The sequence below is a fragment of the Musca vetustissima genome, unplaced genomic scaffold (assembly GCF_032173495.1).
Source record: "Musca vetustissima isolate MV318-11 ecotype Yass unplaced genomic scaffold, APGP_CSIRO_Mvet_v1 utg27337, whole genome shotgun sequence".
Taxonomy (NCBI): domain Eukaryota; kingdom Metazoa; phylum Arthropoda; class Insecta; order Diptera; family Muscidae; genus Musca; species Musca vetustissima.
This window is the reverse complement of record NW_026880262.1, coordinates 219,927-243,045: the sequence shown is the minus strand read 5'-3', so window position 1 is coordinate 243,045 and position 23,119 is coordinate 219,927. Positions and strand designations below refer to the sequence as shown.

The window sequence follows — 23,119 nt, the reverse complement described above, 5'->3', positions numbered from 1 at the left end:
CTTAAACGTAATTTTTAATTTCCGTAATCCATATTCTATGCAGCTTGTGAAATATTTATTTCATTTTCTCTCAACAGTTTAGTTTTTATGGCTTTGAGGGTAATTCCAGGTTGACTTTCCATATAGAACTCGATCAGACTTAAAACTTGTGGTGTCAACAACTTAGTTCTATTTCCTCCACGCTTATTTTCCTTCAATGTTCCACAATTTTGTTTGTATCTTCTTATAAATGTTTTTTTCGGAATTTATTTTTATGCAGGTAAAATTTGCAGCCTCGGAAATGATTCTCCCCTCTTCATAGAATTTAAATAATAATTTCATGTATTTTGTTATTTTGTTATACTGACCCAATTTGTTTCGGGGTCTTGTAGATGTAGCTTCGGTAGGTTCTGGAGCATTTCCACTTGCAATACTTGGCGAGGATATTGATTCTTCCTCAGGTTCCCAATTATCAGAGCTTCCCGAGCTAAAATCAGGTTCGCATTTATTTTAAACGTTGCTATTTTTAAATACAGTGAACTCTCGATAATGTGAACATCCAAAACAGTGAACTCTCTACAATGTGAAGTAATTACAAACAAAATTGTGTAACATTGAAGGAAAATAAGCGTGGAGAAAATAGAACTAAGTTGTTGACACCACAAGTTTTAAGTCTGATCGAGTTCTATATGGAAAGTCAACCTGGAATTACCCTCAAAGCCATAAAAACTAAACTGTTGAGAGAAAATGAAATAAATATTTCACAAGCTGCATAGAATATGGATTGCGGAAATTAAAAATTACGTTTAAGATGGCCTCTATTGAAATAGAACGAAAGAATGACTTCAGAACATTAGGCTTGAGACAAAAATATGCTCAAGACTTTACAAAATGGATACCCCAACAAGGTAAAAATTAATATTCATTGATGAGTGTGGATTTAATCTTCACATACGAAGAACCCAAACCCGGTCAAGACAAGGAACAAGAGCACACATTGTGTTGCCTACGGTCAGAGGTCGTCATGTCACTATAATTGCAGCAATAAACAAGGCGGGAGTTGTACATCACACAATCGTTTCTAATTCCAGTGTCAATGCAGACAGATTTAAATTATTTATAGACATTTTTTTGAGAAAATCAATCCAGAGTTGGAAAATAACGCTCAAATACACAAGCGACATGACATAAAAAATTTGATCGAATCCAAGAGATGAGCTGCAACCTTAAATTCTTACCGCTTTATTCTCCAATGCTAAATCCAATTGAAAATGCATTTTCAAAAATAAAAATATGTGCAAGAGATGAGCTGCGTGACGTTTCAATGGAACATAACATTGTTGATGTAATCGAGCGAAGTATTCAAAAGCTTACTCGGCAAGATTGTTCTAACTACGTTATGGACATGGTTTTGAAAATCCCACAAGCTGCAAGTCGGGAACCCCTTCATTAAGATAAGCAGTTACCTTATCATCAACAATTTATTAAGTCAAATATGTATTTCGCATTTAGGACCGGAAATAACCCAGTTTGTATTACTATTTATTTAGTTTTATGTAGTAAAGATATTAAATGAAATCACACCGAATTAAAGAATATTTATGTTAATTACATAGCCATACAACTATATTTGTTAATATTCTTTGATTTAATTTTCAAATATTGGTTTAAAATTACTGCAAATATTATATTTCCTTAGATAAGAATAAAGGTTTCATTTAATTTGGAAAAAGTTTCATTCTATTTGTAAAAGGTTTCATTTCAATTGGAAAAGGTTTCATTCTATTTGTAAAAGGTTTCATTTCAATTGGAAAAGGTTTCATTTAATTTGGAAAAGGGTTCATTTAATTTGGAAAAGGTTTCATTTAATTTGGAAAAGGTTTCATTTAATTTGGAAAAGGGTTCATTTAATTTGTAAAAGGTTTCATTTAATGTGGAAATGCTATATCTAGTTACATATATTTGGTGCTAATCTAAGTGCCATTGGTAGTTTTATTTTTTTTAGTTTAATTTACCATTACTACATCAATCATTGCATTCTATTCCATTGAATTTTTTTCGTGAATCTTAAATTGATTTGCATTTTTTATTCCCATCTTCCCCATTACAGAAACACACAGTGAAGTGACCACCGATAGCGTTACGCGTAGACAAGATTCAACTACCGAACAACAGACCACAACTACAGTGGCCCAGACAACACCACAACAGACGACAGCTCTAAGCACTGTTGTGACCACAAGTCAAACGTCGCCACCAACAACCGTCCTTACCACATCGACACAGCGCACAACTAGCACCAGCACAACTACAACAACGACCACCACCACTACGACAACGGCAGCTACACCCATTCCCGAAATACGTACCACTGCAACGGAACGCGATACAACCACCTATGACGTGGTGCACATCTTCAAGTCCGACGACAAGAGCGAAAGTTCGAATATGATCTACCCGCAGATACCCGAAGATCGTTTGCCACCCCCACCGCCGCCACCACCCATACACGACAATGATGGACTGCCCTATTTCCCCCTGCCGCCCCAGACCCCACCCTACGGCAATAACAATTATCGACCCAAGGGAAAGGGCGGTCGCATCAACTCCATTGAAGAGGAACGCACAGCCATGATCATTGGCATTGTGGCGGGTATCCTGATCGCTGTAATTTTAGTTATTTTACTGGTTTTATGGTTAAAATCCAATGGGGATCGTAACTATAAAACTGCTGGTGAAAAAACTATTTACGGTACGCATAATCCTAATGCCTCCCTACTGGGCAACACGAGCACCAATGGCTCCTACCATCAGCAGCGTCAGCAATCGTCCACCACCAACACCACCAATCACTTGCAAACGACGCAGGATGCACGTTCGCGTTCTCACTCGGGCATTGCCATGCGCAACAATGGCAACGCTGACATGTGCGGACGATCGCAGCCGATGCGAGTCGAGCGTGTCTATCACGACTCGACGGATCATAGCGAAGGCGAAGATCGTCCCGGTCTAGTGAAAACGAAAAAACGTGACTCCAAAGATGTCAAAGAGTGGTATGTGTAAATATGTCACTGTCACTCGCCCACACTCTTTCCCACTCGCTCTATCTGTCTCTGTCTCTCTGTGTGCGTAGTGCAAGCGAATGAACAACTAATGTCAAATTAGCAATAACAAACAAAACCCCTAGAACAAAACAAACTTTAGTCAAAATGAAATCGAATGAAATGAAGCGAGAAATCCATCACACAGATGTACAACACAATACTATGTTCGTATGTATAAGTGAGTGCCCTTGTTGTCCAATAAAATAGTAAAACGAGGGTTGGGTAAACAGTTGATATTTAGCGTCATACATAAAACTACCAAAGGTAATACATACAAACATACACGTATATAAGTATATAGTATATACATACATTTAGCCTAGTTTATTTAGAGAAAAAGGCCCAAACAAACAAACAAACAATAATAACAACAAACAAAAACAATGCTGGCAGAAGCTACAAAATCCATGGAAAACAAACAAAACCAAATAAAATCAGTTAATGTACAAATAATTCATTAAGATGCAATGAAAATGATAATAATTGGCATGTATTTCATCGCATTTGAAAATGTCACCGAGCTTTAACTGAAAAACAAACGAAAATGAAAAACAAAATCAAGGAATATTAATGGCCAACTAACTGACTACCACCACAGACATCTAGACATACACCAATACCAAATTATGGATCAGTATTTGTAGAGCAGCAATCAAACGAATGTTCCTTCCCTATTCTACAATACGATGTTGTTGTGTCGTTGTTGGAGCTATTTTTTTTTTGTTTTAAGACAAACACCAAACAAAATAGTGTAACAAAAAGAAATAAAAAACAAAACAAACATTTTCAATTTGATGAGATACATGCCAAAATCCGATTAGAATTTCGTTTATTTTATTTTGTTAATACCTACATATAAATAAATATACATACAAAGAAAACATAACATATACACATATAGCATCAATTCTAATCAATTATGTGTAAACAATGGATATATCTAATTAGACAACAAAACGAAAAAAGGAAACAAAAATAGTAGAAACAAAATCAAGAAAAATTGCGGAGAGAGAATGGAAAATGGTATTTAATGATTGAGAAGAAAAAGGAACACAAATATTCTTAAAATAAGAGATATTTTTCTTGATTTCTCATTTAGATTCTGAAATTGAAAGTATTAAATGTACTAAATGTATAGGACCAAATAATTGTTGAAAGTTTAAAAATTGTGCAAAGTAATTTCCTCGTTGTCGATTCGTCACGTTTGTTGTGTATTTAAAATACGTTAACGTTCAGTTTTTCGATTTGTTTCAAGGTTATTTGAATATCATTCGATTTTTCTCTCCATCTCTAAAAACAATTATACGTCAAGGATACCAAAACTTTATATGACATCTAAAACTAATGCTAAACCAATAGAAAATGATTACTTTAGATAGCTTTTAGACTTCGTCGATAACTCCCGAAACAAAATGTAATCTGAACACACATACACCCAAACAAACATAACCATGTTCACAATTGTAACTTTCCCCGTACAAATGATTGAAAAAAGAAAAGAAAAACCAAACAAAAAGATAAACCACTTCGAATGTTAGCCATAGAGGGAATTTCAATTAACGATGAATGTGAATAAAAGAACGAAAGAGAACTATAGAAAAGAGAAACAACAGTACTTTAAGACTTTGTGCCATAGTAATTTAAGGAATGAACAGCTAGGTTTAGATCGGATTTGTTTTTATTTGTTGTTTGGTACTTGCATCCGTGCGCTGTAAAGTCCTCGTGTAGGCGAACGTGAATGTAGATAACGTGGGCGATTAGTTAGATGCCATTGTAATATACAATTATTCCAAAGAAACGAATTACAATATACATATATTAACCTAAATCCATAAATATATATATAAGGTATATATATACATACAATCTTACACATACATGTGTACATATCTTTATATGTATGTCTATTGAAATTAAAAAAAAACATATGAATAACTAAAACAATTAGAAATGCTTTAATTCCATGAATGTATACGAACACACGTTCGAACGGCGAGTGCTTCGTTGCCACAGTGGTACTCTCTCACTCTCTCATACAAGTGACAATAGAGAAGTAGTGACATTTTAGCAAACCCATGAGAGAAAGAGAGCACATGTAACATGATAAGGTGTAAAATATTTAAGAAATATGCAAATGTAAGTCGTCCCCCCCTCCTCCTCCTCCTCCTCCCCTCGTACCATGAAATGTGTAATGTTTTAGCAAGTTAGTCCTATTTTTATTTTGTCAGAAATAATTATGAAATGCCGACACAATATAGGAGGAGATTTGTTGATTGTTTTTTCCGTTTGTTGTTAGGAAGTAAAAATGCTGGAAAGGAAGTGGTTTTCTTTACAAAACTTAAAATAGTAATAATAAAAAAAATAAAAACATCTAGGAAAAGATAAAATCTTTAGAAATATACTAAAAACAAAAGAAAAACAATATTACGCTAAATCTTCATTTAATTTAATATTAAAAACATGACCTGAAAGGGTTAATGTTCAGCACACAGATACACACATGTAATACTCTCTCACATAATATCTAAACATACACACATATATACTTAAGAATTTTTGCATAATATCCTTAATTTTAGATTCTTAATTTTCCCCTCTCTTTGAACTTTAACCGTTATTGTAAAATTTACTTAAAACAACAAGGTGCTGTAATCTATTAAAGAAAAACAAAAACAATTAACTAAATAAAGGACACTATTAACTAATTATACAAAAAAAGGAAAATACCCCATTCAGTGTATTAAAAAAAACAAAGAACTAAAAACCAACAATTCAAGAGCCGAAAAAATCCTATTATTAAATTTCATTAAACTATTTAAGAATTAAATTATAACAAAAACAACAACTTCTAAAATATACGATTATATACACAAGCAGACACACATACACACCCACAATTATATACATAATTAATACGTATAGAAATATTTAATAATATACATTTATTACTTACAACCAAAAGATATATAAGGGCTTTAAATTATTTCTAAGTAAAAGAGACAAAAACAAAAAAAAAAAAAAATAAAATCTCTTTTCGTTTTTGGAAGCTTAATTTATAAATAGAAAAAAAAATTATATATAAAAACAACAGCAACTGGCTACAAAACTTCTAAATACTCTACAAAATGTTAATCAAATACCCGCAACAAACAGCAACAACAAAACAATCCAAGAAAGTGCAGCTCAAGGAAGTTTTCAAAATTTTTCGAAATTGCTTAAGAAGCCAAAAAAAGAAACAATTACAAAAACACCCACACAGTTTTGCAGTTGATAATTATTGACCAGTTGGGGTAATATTTTCAGATTTTATTTTTCGATTTACTATTAGCATAAGTTTTCGAATAAGCTGATACATTAGATTACAAATTAGTAAAGCCTAACATAAAGGCATTTTAAGTGGTTTTTCATTCAAACCATTTCTACTTCCCCACAGTATTTGGTCATTAACAATTTATTTTCACTAAGCAATGCTACGAAAATCAATTCATTTGCTACATTTCTAGCCGCAAATTCCCAATTTGAGTTGCATTTCTCTTACCAATCGAAAATAAACAACAAAACAAAAATAATTTTTGGCATATTTTTTAAGACTTGGATACAACAAAATACTTTGAATAAAATTTTTCGCATACATATGTCACAAAAAGACTTATGGAATTTTTTTTGTAAAAAAACTGAAACATATCAATATTGATTAAATAAAACAAAAACAACAAAAAAATAATTTAAAAACAAAAAAAAAAACACTTTTTGTTTATATACAACAGCATTTGAGATATACAATTTTTTATAAACTTTATTTTTTTGTATTACTGAATGCTTTTTTTGTATACACTCAAATATATCTCAAAAAATCAAAAGGAATAAATTGCTAATTTTGTTTTTGACAATACACATCTAAATACAAAACAAAAGCAAACACATAAAATAATAAAATGAAATCTATTAAATCCAATCTGGCATACAATTTTATTATTTATTTCAAAATTAATTCCAATATATTACACACACATATATACAATGTTAAAGCTGCACAAGGAACTTTTTGCATTTATAAACAGTAAAACCACAACAACAAAAATATTATCCCAAATACTCCTAACCACTAGTATTTTTTTGTTTGTTTGTTTCGCTTTCAATACACACCAACATTTTTCCAAAAGAAACGAAAACAAAAGGGTTGTGCGATTGATATTAAACAGTAAGGAAATTGGAGTGTAGATGTAGACACGTATCAGTATATTGAATATTTCTAAGCTGACCATTTATAAATTACAAATAATACAATGATCATACAGTATTTTATATTGAAACAAATTATCAAAGCAGACAACTATTGGGAACAAGTTTTGTTTTTTAATCCATAGAATTGTTTTTTTTTTCTGTTTTCTTTTTCAATATTCTTCATTTACGGGGAAATGTTCTTTATTATGTTCTTATTACAAACATTTAGATTAACAAATATAATTTATAAACATATGAATTCGTTATGGTTGACTATATGTTAAATACGCTTCAAACCATCATACATGTATCGATATCGATTTTTAAATAATTGTTTTGCAAATATGATTCGTTCGTGGAAGTAATATATGCTGAGAGTAATATTATATCTAAATTCCTTGCAATTTAAAATAAGGTAAAAAATATAAATAGATTTCATATTCTATTTTTAAAATTCAAAAACAATAAAACAGGAACACGACGAATATTCGAGTGTGATTAAGTCAGTTCCATTATTTTTTAAATATCAAAACTTGTAAAAGAGACAAAGTACGGAAACTACAAAACATTCATTTAAAGGGACCCCCCACTCTCGGTGTCAGAAAATTTAATTTAGTTTTTTTTGATTTAATTCGAATCTACACTAATTCAAGAATATCCCTACAAAATTTCAAGTCAAAATCTCAACAACCCTTGAAGATTCTCAAACTTTAAACGCATTATTCTCGAAGCTGTGTTTTTACGAGTGGCGGGCACGATAACTCAAAAACTAATAATCCAATCGGTTCCAAATTTTGGCACGTTTCTCTAGGAGTGTATAGCTATCGTATGAACTAGGATGAAGCAAATCGGTGAAGAACTTCATTATTTTTTAACTTTGTTTGTGGTCAAAAATAGGCGATTTTCCAATACGCCATTTTGTTTTGTTTGAGCGTTGACAGTAATCCTAGTTCATACGAGAGCCAGATATGTACTCTTTCTAACACCCTTGGCATTTCCGGATTCCGACGTTCCAGTGAGGAGTTATCAACAAAGAAACAACAACCTAATTTTGCAAATTATTTTTATTCTCTTTTAAATCTTTAATTATATGTATTTGTAAAGTTACAACCCTTAACATGCATTGGTATTCATTTACCAGCCCAATGAAAATCTTGAACATTTAAAATCGGGAATGGGGGAGGTCCCCTTAAAATGTACATACAATTCTGACATTCACATAAATATTGAATATGCAAAATTGTACTACATACTTGTATAAATTCGATATTGACATTAAGATTGGAATAGGGTTTATATATCATACATTTTCTTCCTTTTTTGTGAGAGAAGTTATATGTATATGTATTTTGTTTGAAAGTTATAAGTATACTCGGTGTAGGTCAATACACTTTCTTTAAAAAATTTAAATATGAATTAATTTCAAAACTTTACTCTTTTAATTCAAAAAATACGATTCATATTATGGACTAATAGATTCCCCACCGATAGCATTGATGAAAGTATTTATTATGATACCACCTACAACCACAATTGAAAAATAAGCGTATTCGATATATAATTTCAAATTGATATTTTATAGAAATGATACGAAATTGTGAAAATTTCTTGTTTTTAGTGGACATGATTAATCGCACAACAATTCGAATCCGATGTTTTTGCAACCATATTTAAAAACCATTAATTTCTGATATTTCCTTTTTTTTCGAAAACAAAAATGCCCCACCTTATTATTTATTTCGCTAAATATGACTATGTTTATTAAAACTAAAAACCTAAACTCAAATACAATAATTACTAATACATACATATATATTACCTAATTACCTAACAAACAAAACCTATTTATTTTTTAGGCTTCAATTTTTTCCTAAACAAATAACACCAAAATTACTTTTATTATTCCTTCCAAAATACCAAATTAATACATAGCTACAAAATGATATTAATATAACATATACATACATATATAAAAGGGTATACCGAAAATAAAACCAAATTTTAAAAATTTATTTCAAGATTGTATAATATTTCAAAATTCATTGTTTTTATTAATGTGAAAACGTGTTCGGAACTAGTACCATACTAATAACACATAACACATATAAATATGAATTAAATTTCTCACTTCTTATATTCATATTTGTGTGAATATTTTTAATTGTTTAATTTTTAAGATGTACATTTTCTAGAATTCTATTTTCGAGACTATGAAAACTATTTTAGCAGCTTTTAGAATGTAACATTGTTTTCGGTATGACCTATTAAATATAAAAACGTCGTAAGGCCGGATTAGACATGTGTATTAGTAGTAAGGCGATCAGATTTTGGATATGTAAACAGATGACATAAACAAAAATTAAACAATTTACTTGGATTCAATATTACATGTTTTACAGAATATTTTACAGAAAAGTCGATTTAAATTGATTTCATTAATATTTTTAATTGGATTAAGTGGATATACAAAAAGTATCCGGGAATTTCCCTTATTGGTGACAAAGTTCCCATAAATACGGATGACCTTTACCACACACATACACACACATCTTTGTACTTTTCACTACCTTTACACTTACACATGTCTAACTGGGTCTGCATGTGTTATACACACTTGTAGGCTATTATATACTGTTAATTACATCTTTATTGTAGTATATATATACATATACAAACCTACATATATCGTATATATAGGATATACATATTGTTACATATATACACACATATACATACTATATACAAATAAAATTAGAATATATACAGTGAAACGAAACAGAATGAATAACGAAAAGTATAGCAAATGCAAAACAACAGTAACAAAAGGTTTAGAAAATGTAATACAAATACCAAAACAAAACTAATGAACATAAACATACAACAAAGAAAACAAAAAACAATAACATAAAAAAAGACATATAACCCACAAATAATCATATATACATATAAAAATAAAAAAAAATATTTTTGATTATTAACATTATAAATGCAAAATGGTACTATTTGGATATAGTAATATATTGTTTTTTTTTTTATTTTATTTTGTAATTTATATTTTTCACAAGAACTAAATAATCCGTCTGCGTTTGAAGCTATTTTAAATATATATAAAAAATAAAAGTTTTCATATTTCTCTCTTACAAATATTTTCAATATAGAAATCAGAAATAATTTCGTACCAATTCATTCTGATGATAGCTATTCCCCTAAATTCTTTAAAATATCATATTTATCAATGACAGGTCTATGATTTGGTAAATTCAGTTCAATGACCAATCAATTGTAAGTAACATTTTTAACGTGTGTTCTGATGTAATTTTTTTCATAATAAATACCGCCCAATACATACATTATGAATGCACAATTTCTTTATTGTCTCTATCATAAATGGCAACCAAACATTTTAGGCGTATTTATCTCATATTGCAATTTGCCAGCTTTCATATTCCTTAAAATCCAGAACAAGTTTTATTGATGTTTGGAAATAGTTGGTTCCGATTCATCTTATCTAAGGCTTTGATTTCTTAGAACGAAAAAAGTGAAATTTTAAATAATTGTTATTTCGTATAATAATTTCATATTACCCCTGACACAAACATTTATTAGACACTTTATTCTATTACAAACATGTATACATCGCTTAGCTTTAATATTATTATTTTTTCTATGATTAGCTGATACTTTGATACTACCACTCTCCTTTTTTTGTTGTTGTTTAAAACACACAAATACACACTTTTATATTTATATTTAATACAAAAATACACAAAACAACATTATAACAGCTAGGGTAGTTACTACTCAGCTATATAGTCAGAATGCCGAAACCAATAAAACATTTATAGCAAATGTCATTAATAATTTATCTGTACTATTATTAAATACAAAATAGTAAAAATAAAAAAGCGAAAACAAAAAATAACTACAAAAATATATTTGTATTTAGACATATTCCTCAAGTGATTGTTAAAACCAATTAAAAAAGGACAAAACATGATATTAACAAACAAAAAGAAATATTAACTAAATGAATTGCTTTGTTTGTCTTAGTTTTTTATATATAATTTTTAAACTATATATTATCATAAAGCATACATTTATATTTATATATAACAAATATTATTAATACAAAAATATATATACATAAATCATTATTAAGACAAAACAAAAAAATAAGAAAAGAAAAAAACAGAACGACTGACTAATACACAAAAATGGAAATAAATCATTATTTTTATTATCATTTGAGATATAATAAAATTATAACTGTAATAATTATAATTATTATTATTTAAATAAATTGCAAATAAATAGACAAAAAAACAGAGAAAACAGAAAATATTATGTATTATGATAATAACATTAGAAATTATTAATAATTAATTATAATGAAATATTAAAAAAAAAACAAAAAAGAAAAATAAATAAAAATAATAAAGTATTTATTGAATAATAAATAAAAAATGTTCGTTTTATTTAAAGGTAAGGTAAATACTAGAATATTCAATTTCCACTTGATCCTAAATACAACATATATAAAGTTTTGTCATGTTCTTTAAACGTTGGATAGAATTCGTTGGCAGAAAGGAACCTTCTTTAGTAGAATAGTAGGGAAGACTGGGACAGCTTCGGCACTTTTTGTTTAGAGCTCTTTATCTCAGTACTTATTCAACAGGCATAAAAACGTGTTTACATATTTTTTAGTGAAATATTTTTTACAGTTTCATTTATTTCATTTCATTTATTAGTTCACTACATTGTTTTGTCAAAAAAGCCAAATTCGCCGAAGGTGTCCCATACCAGGGTAAGCTTCGGCATTTGATGGTGCACCTTCGTCATCCAAAGGCATAACCTAGTCATTATAATTGATATTAGTCTGGTTAGAAATCAGATCATCTAAAGGTTATATTTTGTTGTAATATGCGAGTCAATGATTGATATTTATAGCTATATTTTCTAGCGGCGGACGTTGACGTCCCAAAGCCACACACACACACACCATCAGAAATATATTTTTTCCATCGTATTTTCTTCAATAGAAGCACGTTTGGTCATATATATGTAATTTCGAACCATATACAAGGATGATTTTTAAAAACAATTAAAGGAAACATTTTAGCACTTTCTACATATGCCGATTGTACTTTCCATTTTTAAAATATCGAATCTACCTTAAAGGTATTTTCTAGTTTTTTTCATTTTTTTCAGTTTATCAGTCTTTTAAAAACATCATATTCTTATTTATTTTTACAAGAATATATATTGTAAGTAACGACTTTTTAATAATACTGTCTTTAAATTAGAAAAGTTGTATACATACACGAAAATACTTACGAAATGGAGTGGAAATATTACAAAAACATCTATAAAAGTATAAAGCCCGTGCATCTAAATAAGTTTATTAGCTACAGATGTCATACTTTGCCACAGTTATGTATTTTGATATTCGATACCTATGGATAAAAACTAGTAATGTACAGGGAGAACTGCATATTGAAAACGGCATTGCCGAAGGTACCCCAATACCGATGCTGCCCTAGTCACCCCTACTACCGTATAATGCATTTTTATTCTGCTCTTATAAGGTTTTTATTAATAAGGTGGTCGAATCAGCACAGCTGTTGGTACAATTAAATGCCAAAAAATTTAAGTAAAAAATAATACATAATTATATTCGCAAAATATTTCATAACATTTTCGTAATTAATTTGTGTAAAATAAGCTTATTAGTCGGTTTGTTTCTTAAAAATATGCAGAATTGTTCGCTATATCAGACTTCATATTGTGTAAAACATTCAGATGAATATCTCTTAAATACTTTGGTAAAGCAGCTATAAATATTATTCTGTTCCATGTAAGATGTGAGTTGACTGAAAAATTAAAACACATTCTCTGTGAAATCAAAATTTTTGATCTTTAAATATATAATGTATACTAGAAGAGAACACCATTTGCTTTAGCATCCCCTTTAATTTGACTACCATTTTTACAAGTTTTATGCAGTTGGGAAAACAATTTTTAAACCATTTTGTTATTGTTACTCGATTCCTTATGTGTCCATTCATACTTTTTTCATTTCTACAACAATTTTGTCGAGAAAATAATGCGATATTTGACCTTTTCACTTCTAATCAATTAAGACCTGAAATGTTTTTCTTAAAAGAATTTTCAAATAAATATAAAAGTTAAAATATTTACAAGTTATTTTGCAGACAATCTTCACCGTTTGGCTTTATCCTAGTTCATACGATAGCTATACACTCACAGAGAAACGTGTAAAAATTTGGAATCGATTGGGTTATTAGTTTTTGAGTTATCGTGCCCGCCATTCGCAAAAGAGAAAAACGCGTTTAAAGTTTGAGAAGCCCTTTAGCCGTCACTTGATGCTGACACAATAAATCGGCTATATCTTCAAGAGTTCTTGAGATTTTCACTTGAAATTTTGTAGGGACATTCTTGAATTAGTGTAGATTCGAATTATTGACCTTAAACTCATGTTATATGAATAGAAATAATACTGCTTAAAATATTGGAATAAATAAATATTGGAATAATTATTAAGTCTATTTTGAAGTATACTAGCCACATAAGGCCTTTTGGCTTGGCTTTGAAATGAATAAATTAACCAGTAAGGAAAGTAGTAAAGTCGGACGGGGCCGACTATATTATACCCTTCACCACTATAGGTATATTAAACAGAACAATTAACATGAAATTGGATGAACTAAAATATGTGATATTTATCGAAATTTGAAAATCGGACGAAACTATATATGGGAGCTATATCTAAATCTGGACCGATTTTCACGAAACTTGGCAGACATCACTCTAAGCTCAATTCAGTACGTTATGCCAAATTTCGTGCAAATCGAAAGATATTTAGGGACTTTGGTGCACCATTTACATAAAATCGGACGAAACTATATATGGGAGCTATATCTAAATCTGGACCGATTTTCACGAAACTTGGCAGACATCACTCTAAGCTCAATTCAGTACGTTATGCCAAATTTCGTGCAAATCGAAAGATATTTAGGGACTTTGGTGCACCATTTACATAAAATCGGACGAAAATATATATGGGAGCTATATCTAAATCTGGACCGATTTTTCCCAATTTCAATAGGGTTCGTCCTTGGGCCAAATAAGTGAACTGTGCCAAATTTCATCCAAATCGGATCATAAATGCGACCTGTACTTTGTGCACAAAAATACATGGACGGACGGACGGACAGACGGACGGACATGCGTAAATCGACTCAGAAAGTAATTCTATGCATATTGTCAAAAGGAACTATGGGTCTATCTCGATTCCTTTTGCCTGTTACAAACATATGCACAAAGACATAATACCCTGTACCACAGTGTGGTGAAGGGTATAATAATAAAAATATAAATATTATCAAGAAAGAAAAGACAATTGCAACATATTCGTCGGTCAAGAGAGAATATAAGAAAAGTACTATACGGGAATGGCTTGAGCATAGCTGACATAAATGTCGAAAGTCGACTTAACTATCCCTATAATAAATACAGTACTTACCGGATATAAGTATTGTGGAAAGTGCCACCAAAACATTGGATATAAGCGGATACATTATTCACAAACACAATTAATGCATATATAAAAAATATTCACTTATATAAAGTATCTTCATTCTGTTTTTCTTAAAAAAGAGCCGTTAATTGTTTCTTTATCATGAAAAAATGTATTCATGTTATTATTTTTACACGGAGGAGGTCAAGTAATCTTTCGCGGATATTTCATAAACATTTATTATTTTCGGTCAAAATGACAGATTGAAGGCCACATCAAAATAATGTCAATACGTTTTCAAAACATCTGCTCAAGTTTAATTGCTATCAAGCGACGAATGATTATATCCGTGTTGCTCATATGCGGGAAATACTGTAAAAACACTTGATAAGTTGAAGAGGGTGGAAGCTTTAGGCATGTCCAGATTGCGGAATGCATTCTAATTGGTGCTGATCGTAGAATGACAACTAAGTGGAAATAAACAAACGGCCGAAGGGGGTGTTTTACAACTGATAACAGGTACTTACGTCGAATTTATAAAATCTAATCGCAGCCTTTAACTAGCGCACATTCTGAAGTGAAACATCACGACAAAAGCAGTTGACCACAGCAGTAACAATGAGTTTCATACCAACAGGTGAGTTTACTTTGTGGGCACACATTTGGAACATTTAATGTAAATACTACATGTTGAATTGTAGAACATCAACATAGACGTCTGAACCCTTTAACGGGTCAATGGATTTTAGTGTGTCCCCATCGTATGCTGAGGCCTTGGTCGGGACAGCAAGAATCAGCCCAGAAGAATGATTTACCCGAGTTTGATCCTAGTAATCCATTGTGTCCTGGAGTCACTAGGCCGAATGGTGTGGTAAGACTATTTCGCACTATTAATGAAGGACCAAACTAATTGCGTTCTTCTAATTAAAGAAAAATCCCAACTATGAAAGCACATTTGTTTTTACAAATGATTTCCCGGCTTTATTGGAAAATATTCCGGCACCACCGGAAAGCGATGATCCTCTGTTTCAAGCCGCTGCTGCAAGAGGAACATGTCGTGTTATGTGTTTCCATCCAAAGTCCAATCTAACCTTACCGTTGATGACACCATTGGAAATAGGAGTGGTAATCGACGAATGGATAAATCAATACAACGAATTGAGTGCAAAATACACATGGGTGCAGATTTTCGAGAACAAAGGTGCTGCTATGGGTTGCTCCAACCCCCATCCCCATTGTCAGATTTGGGCTTGTTCATTTTTGCCATCAGAGCCATCGGTTAAAAATGATAACCTCAAAAAATATTATCTGAAATACAAAAGACCAATGCTTAGCGATTACGCAGCCAAAGAAGTGCTACGTAAAGAGCGAATCGTTATTGACAATCCAGATTGGTTGGTGGTGGTGCCATATTGGGCTGCATGGCCATTTGAAACAATGATTATATCGCGTAACAACAACAAACGCATCAACGACTTAACCGAACAGCAAAAAAAGAATTTGGCTTTGGCCATTAAACAGCTGACGACCAAATATGATAATTTGTTTAAATGTTCTTTTCCATATTCCATGGGTTTCCATGGTGCCCCAACTGGTGATATGTTAGCAGAGGATGCAAGTCATTGGACTTTACATGCAATTTACTATCCACCACTGTTGAGATCTGCCACAGTTAGAAAATTTATGGTTGGTTTTGAATTGCTATGTCAATCCCAGAGAGATTTAACGGCGGAACAAGCAGCTCAGCGATTACGAGAGTTAGATGGAGAGAAACACTATTTGAAGGAGTAAAAATTCAATTCAATGTATACGTATGGAAATAAAAATTCCTATTGTAAAAATATTATATTGTTATATGTAAATACTACATTGTTATAGTAAAAAATAAAAAATATATATAATTTCCACCGCACCAAAATTCTTTTTGCGTTTTTATTGTTCTCAAGGTATATTTACTGTCAGGGAAGAAAAATTTTTATTTTCAGTTCTTTTCATTATTATGAAAACATTTCATATTAATTTCTGTAATGCAGTCCATTAAGGGGACCCCCCCATTCTCGGGGTCAAAATTTGTTTTGATTTAATTCGATTCTACACTAATTCAAGAATGTCTCAAAAAAATTACAAGTGAAAATCTGAAGAACACTTGAAGATATAGCCGATTTATTGTGTCAGCATCAAGTGACGGCTAAAGGGCTTTTCGAACTTTAAACGCGTTTTTCTCTTTTGCGAATGGCGGGCACGATAACTCAAAAACTAATAACCCAATTTTTTACACGTTTCTCTGTGAGTGTATAGCTATCGTACGAACTAGGATAAAGCCAATCGATGAAGATCTTCCTTATTTTTTAACTTGGTTTTTGGTCAAAAATCGGCGATTTTCCAAAAATATTTCTTCAAAGGTCCGCCATTTTGTTAATTTTAGAGCGAAGTCAATAAACCTGGTTCATACGAGAGCCAGACATGTATTCTTTCTAACACGTTGGAATTTTTGGATTCTGATGTTCCAGTGAGGAGTTATCATGCCCGCCATCAAAATTAAGGACTTTTTTAATTACAAAAAAACAACAATAAAGCAATAACAAAAATTGTTTGTAAATTATTTTTCTTCTCTTTTAAATGTTAAAATATATATGTGCAAAGTTACAAACCTTAACAAGCATTGGTATTGATTTACCAGCCCATTGAAAATCTTGAAAAATTAAAATCTAGAATGGGTGGGGTTCCCTTAAGTTATACTTTGCCACATTCCTCTAAAAAAACAAATACACATCATAAATACATGTGTTTATGCATTATATATTTTTTATTTATTTTTCAGTAGAATCAAAAAAAAAAAAACTTGGATAAAATCCAATCACTTAAAAAATTATTTAGTTTTCTTATTATATAAACCACATAATCAAGTCTTTCTTATATGTATTATATCTGTGTAACTGTTTTTTTTTTTTTTTTGATACATAAGCGGCTAATTTCCATGTTATTACTGATGTTTATGCGTAGTTCATGTATTTGGATTTGTTTGTCCTCTTTGTATGCAAACAGATATATCTGTAATATGTGTCATTTCATGTTCGTATGTAGTTATATAAATATGTATGTATATGTATGTGGTTTGGCCAAAAAGACAACATATTAGTTATTTAATATTTATATGTATATATTGTTTACAAGAGTAATTTAATTACCAATAAATAACATTTTCCCCAAAAATATGAACTGTGTAAACTTTAACAACCAACAAGGACATTTAGACTAATAATCACTCGACTATAATAATTACGATTACAAATACAATTGTTTATATCTATACGCTTTCTATTCCATTATTTCGATTATAAAAAGCTATTACAGACAACGATACATTGACATATGACTAGCGCAAGCACACAACTATATAATTATATATATATATGTATGAACATGCCGGTAGAAACACGCATCCTTCCGTATATTACGGTTGGTGCACGTGTAAGGGCATGGCATATGAATTAAGCAGCGACGATGCAATAAAACATTTTTTTTCAGAACATCGGCACAAGCAACAACAAACGAGACCCTACACCATTACAAGTAAAGGATATATATTTTTGTAAAACTTAAGGCCGTTTTAAACAAAGTATTTTTTTTTGGATTGAATCCTTTTTTAACCATGTGTCGTTTGAATCTATAACTTAAAAGCATATTGCACTTCAAATTTCATCAAAAATTGTCGAAGCTACAAATAACAATTTTCATACTGATAACAGAAAATTCGAGAAAACATACATTTCAATTAGTTTGGCACAGAATTTTGACTTCTCTTTAAGCATTATCCTTTAAACTTATTTTGAGCATTCCATAAAACGTAAATATTCTTAGGAAAAATAAATAGAAACTAATTTCTTAGCAAATGATTTATATCTGATTAGTTGTCAATGCATACCGACCGAACAGGTGTAGGGTGTCGAGGCTAAAGTATATTTTTCAATTTTTAAGCACACACAACAAGTATTTGCCAAGTGCTTTTGTGGTTGAGTGTCATACATGGAAACATTTAATATTAGTTTTTGTTTTTCAATGTTCATTTTCTTCCTATTCTTTTCTTGGAGATGATCCAAAAGAGTATGCAAGGAATGTCTTTAGGGTATATAAAGATGGGTGTTTATGCGTGTGTTGGTGTGCAAATTTATACACACATAGGCAACATGCGCCAAACACACACTCTCACTTGGACATTATGTTTGCAAATAAGGCGGCAGTTTAGAATTTTTTCATTACCGCACGTTGCTGCAAGGATTGCATTTCGCTAAGCAAAACGGCGACATTATAACGCAGACGGTGAAACATCGACAAAGGCAGTTCAAGGGTCCGGTAGCGACCGTCTGCTAGCTGGAAATGTAATATGATGGTGGGTGTTACAACTGCGCCTCCTCTATCGCCTTCACTGCCAGCTGTCTTTTTGTTGCTTGTTGATGCGGGGCCGCGTGGTATACTGAAATATCAACCCAAAAGCCAAATAGGAAATTGCGTTGTTTACAGGAGATAAATTGCCTACATACCTAAGGGATATATTGATGCGCCACTGCAGATTTTTGGCACATGACCGTAACTGTTTGGCCTCCACATAGTTCTTTGTCAACGAAGAGCGATGATTGTGTAAAACTTTAGCCAAATCCTCAACACATTCGTCACTAAATCTGAACATCAATAATTTTACCAATGCGTATCCTTACAAAATCTAGATGTACTCACCTTAGATCCTGTTTCAAGCAGTCCTTTAATTCTTCCGGCTTAACTGGAGTCCTCAGGAATATTTGCATTATCTGTAATATGGCTGCAAATAGTTCACAAAAATTTTCGGGTATTGGATGGCCGGCGTGTGTCAATTTGTTCAGAGCTAAATCCAATACTTCGGGTGAACACTTGCTACTCTCAATATAGTGGACAGATACTTGGATCAGAACCCGCATCACAGGTTTCGTTAGTTGTGGAAAGAATTTCACATAGGGTCGTATGGTTTTAACGACCGTGTAGCGAAAATTTGTGGACATTTTGTTGGAAGCCAGTCTCTCTTATACGTCCTGTGTGCTTGTTATCCTTTCGGCAAATGCCCGTTGGGTGTAACAACAATCTGTCAGCTGAATTGTTTATAGTGGTGTGTGTACACGAACGAAATAGTTCAATTGAACGATTCTCCGACACGAACGTATGGGTTAAATCGGTAATGCTGTTACTCACTGTAACATGATTACTCGTCGAGATATCCACTGTACAGTACAAATTGTGTACGCAATCCAAATTATGTACATCGTTTTGTTTGAATTGTACTTTCAAATTGTTTCTGTGGAAAATATCCTTAAGAATATTTTAATGTGATGTTTGTCCATCAATTGCAACTAATTTTGGGCTAACTAGCACGAATGAAGTGAAATAAATCTATTAATTCGATTATGAAACTAATCGATAATTGAGGAAAGTAATACAGTCGAAAACATGGTTGTTGCCTGCGCTGTAAGCATCAAACATATTTAAATCTTCGAAAAAATCGAATCAACAGATGTGTTTTCGCGTTTGTGTCTATTTAATCGGTTTATCATCGAAAAATTCGATACAGTAGATGTCGTTCATGGTTTGAGTGATAATTACTTAGAAAATAGTATTACTATACATTTTTTATCCAGCTACAGTTTTTGACACGGTTTAAAAAGTTAGCTGGCCCTAGATAAAATTATGGAAAACAGTCTTCCTCTATGGTCTGCGGAGGTCTACGGAATTACACACAGATTTTATTTTTTTTATTGGGAGGTACTAAAGAGAGTGGAACGATGGTTCCCATCTACCGGCTTGATCTAGATTTGGTAAAATATTATATAATCGAAGTAAGGTAATCACAATACGATTTGCAAACTGTAGATGAAATTGGATATTCTGTTCGTTTTATATGGGGTGTACAATTTTCAAAAATGTTCATCATCAAATCGGATAGTCCGTTCACGTGATATTACATAATAAATTTTCAGCAAAATTGTTGCCCTTTTTGTGGGGGAGGTAGCAGAAGGATTGGAACGATATCCTCCGTCTTCGAACTTGAACTATGTTTGCAATAAATATTACGATGTCCAAAGTTTGAATGAAAACGGGTTATCTCTTCTAGATTAATCGTGCGCATCAGCCAGGCGGACGAACAGACATTTGTAAATCGACTCCAATTATCCAAATTATTGGATAAGCCACATTTTTGCAGCACCCTTAGGGCTGAGCGTATAAAAATTAAATTAGTTTTTACGATTTTTTTGTAATTTCCCTTTAAAAGTATGTTTCTATTATGAAAAAAGTTTGTTTTCTTTTTATACCCTTTACCACGCTGTGGTACAGCTTATTATGTCTTTGTGCATATGTTTGTAACAGGCATAGAATATGCATAGCATCACTTTCTGACTTCATTCATGTCCGTCCATCCAAGTATTCTTGTGAACAAAGTACAGGTCGCATTTATAATCCGATTTGGGTGAATTTTGGCATAGATTACTTATTTGGCCCAGGGACGTACACTATCGAATTCTATTGAAATATTTATTTTCGTATAGTTTTATGTAAATGGTACACCAAATTCCCACGGTTTGTCCTATGGAGGCATTGAGTCTGAGATGGTGTGTGTTATGTTCCATTGAAATCGAATCAGATATAGATATAGTTGTAAATGCCACACCAAACTCTCAGTGTTTGTCCGAATGAGACAAAATTTGGAATAGCACACTGTATTGAGTCTAGAATGGCTTGTGCTAAATTACGTTTAAAATTTCGGGTAAATGGTGCACTTAATACCCAAAGTTTGTCCGATTGCCATGACAAATTACACGGAGTAGCTAATTGAGCGTAAAATGGAGCATTTTATGTTTAAATCGGTTTAGATTTCCATATATAAATTTTTCCGACTTCAAAAAATTGTGCACCAAATACCCAACGTTCTTTTGGTTGAGAGGAAATTTTATATCGGTCTTATCAATTGATACACATATTCAAAACTATCTTAAAACAATATGTACCACATTTGGTTACAAGTTAAATATATTAACAATTTCATTTATTTAAATATGTGTATATTTTATGGTTTTTACAGGTGCAACGTACAGAACGACGAGTTAAAAACAAAAACAATATTTTGCTGCATTCAGTTTTGATCGAAACAATTATAAAAATTTTAGAAAGAAGACTGACTTTCTTGAAGCCTTTTTTCATTTCAGGGGTTTTCCGTAATCTTCAATGTTTTCGGTTGTAATTTTAAATACTTAACCCTTTCAGTGTCAAAAAAATTTTTTTAAATCATATAAAGGGACATAGTTTAGAAAAAAATAGCAATTGTCATTATAACCTTCGGCCAGTTTCGTCTGTCTTTCAGCAAAAACAAAAACATCAATAGTAACGATACATAGAGTACTTTTAAACAGCGTTCGAAAATAAACATTATGGTACCGTTCCATAGTGTTCTGTACCGTACCAAGGTGGATAGGTACACTAAAATAACGTACTGTACCGGTACACAAACACTAAAAATATTTTTAGCGTTACTGTTCCGGAGCACAACGAAAATCTTAGCGTACCTGCTGCGGTACACTAAAAAATCGTAGTGTACCGACTGCGGTACATTAAAAATCGTTGTGTTCCTCTGGACGGAACACTAAAAATGTTAGTGTTCTGCTTATCGGAACACTAAAAATCTTAGTGTTCCACTTGCCGGAACACTAAAAATCGTAGTGTTCCGGCAGTGGTACACCAAAAATCGTAGTGTTCCACTGGTCGGAACAATACAAATCGTAAGTTTACTTGCAATTAAAAAAGTGAAAATGTCCATTTGAAATAGGTATTTTGGCCTGTTTTTGTGACAAAATTATACAGCTTAGGATAAAATTTTCATTAATTTACACAACGAACATATTTTCCATAATATTGGGAGATCTCCTTGTAAAATTCTAGTACGAAATTTTTTTTCTTAAAACAATTATACCTGCATCCATCTATGATTCATACTTTTAGGAAATTTTAGCAAAAATATTCAAAATTTGGTGATTGTCACACAATCAACATAATTATTACCTGCTTATTCATTAAAAGAAGTGTACAATTTACGCGGGTATGAAAAAAATATTTTTATGATTTTGGGATAAATGTTACAAAACCACATATTCTTTATGATTGTTGCACAGGTAGTCTTATGCAATACATTTTTCCGATCAGCGCAATCGATTATCAGCGAAAATGTAATCCAATGGAATTTTCAGTTGCGAGTTGACAT

At 31.6% G+C, this 23,119-nt stretch overlaps 3 protein-coding genes across 3 annotated transcripts in view; 2 read left to right on the top strand and 1 right to left on the bottom strand.

Annotated features, from left to right (window-relative positions):
• LOC133325748 (neurexin 1) overlaps positions 1-3,101 on the top strand; it is a 34,923-nt gene extending 31,822 nt beyond the window's left edge. The window contains exon 15 of the mRNA XM_061534472.1: positions 2,090-3,101. Coding sequence (XP_061390456.1) covers positions 2,090-3,042 — 953 coding nt within the window. The 3' untranslated portion in view covers positions 3,043-3,101. The remainder of the gene's footprint in view (positions 1-2,089) is intronic.
• Positions 3,102-15,462: 12,361 nt separating this feature from the next.
• LOC133325755 (probable galactose-1-phosphate uridylyltransferase) lies at positions 15,463-16,635 on the top strand. Its single transcript, XM_061534479.1, has 3 exons — positions 15,463-15,481; positions 15,537-15,715; positions 15,775-16,635. Exons 1-3 carry the CDS (start codon positions 15,463-15,465, stop codon positions 16,633-16,635), a joined length of 1,059 nt encoding a protein of 352 aa, XP_061390463.1.
• A 2,406-nt stretch (positions 16,636-19,041) lies between these two features.
• LOC133325743 (uncharacterized) lies at positions 19,042-19,883 on the bottom strand. Its single transcript, XM_061534468.1, has 3 exons — positions 19,579-19,883; positions 19,386-19,523; positions 19,042-19,318 (listed from the first exon to the last, which is right to left on the bottom strand). The coding sequence occupies exons 1-3, from the start codon at positions 19,875-19,877 to the stop codon at positions 19,087-19,089; spliced, it is 669 nt and encodes a 222-aa protein (XP_061390452.1). The 5' UTR covers positions 19,878-19,883; the 3' UTR covers positions 19,042-19,086.
• Positions 19,884-23,119: the final 3,236 nt, after the last annotated feature.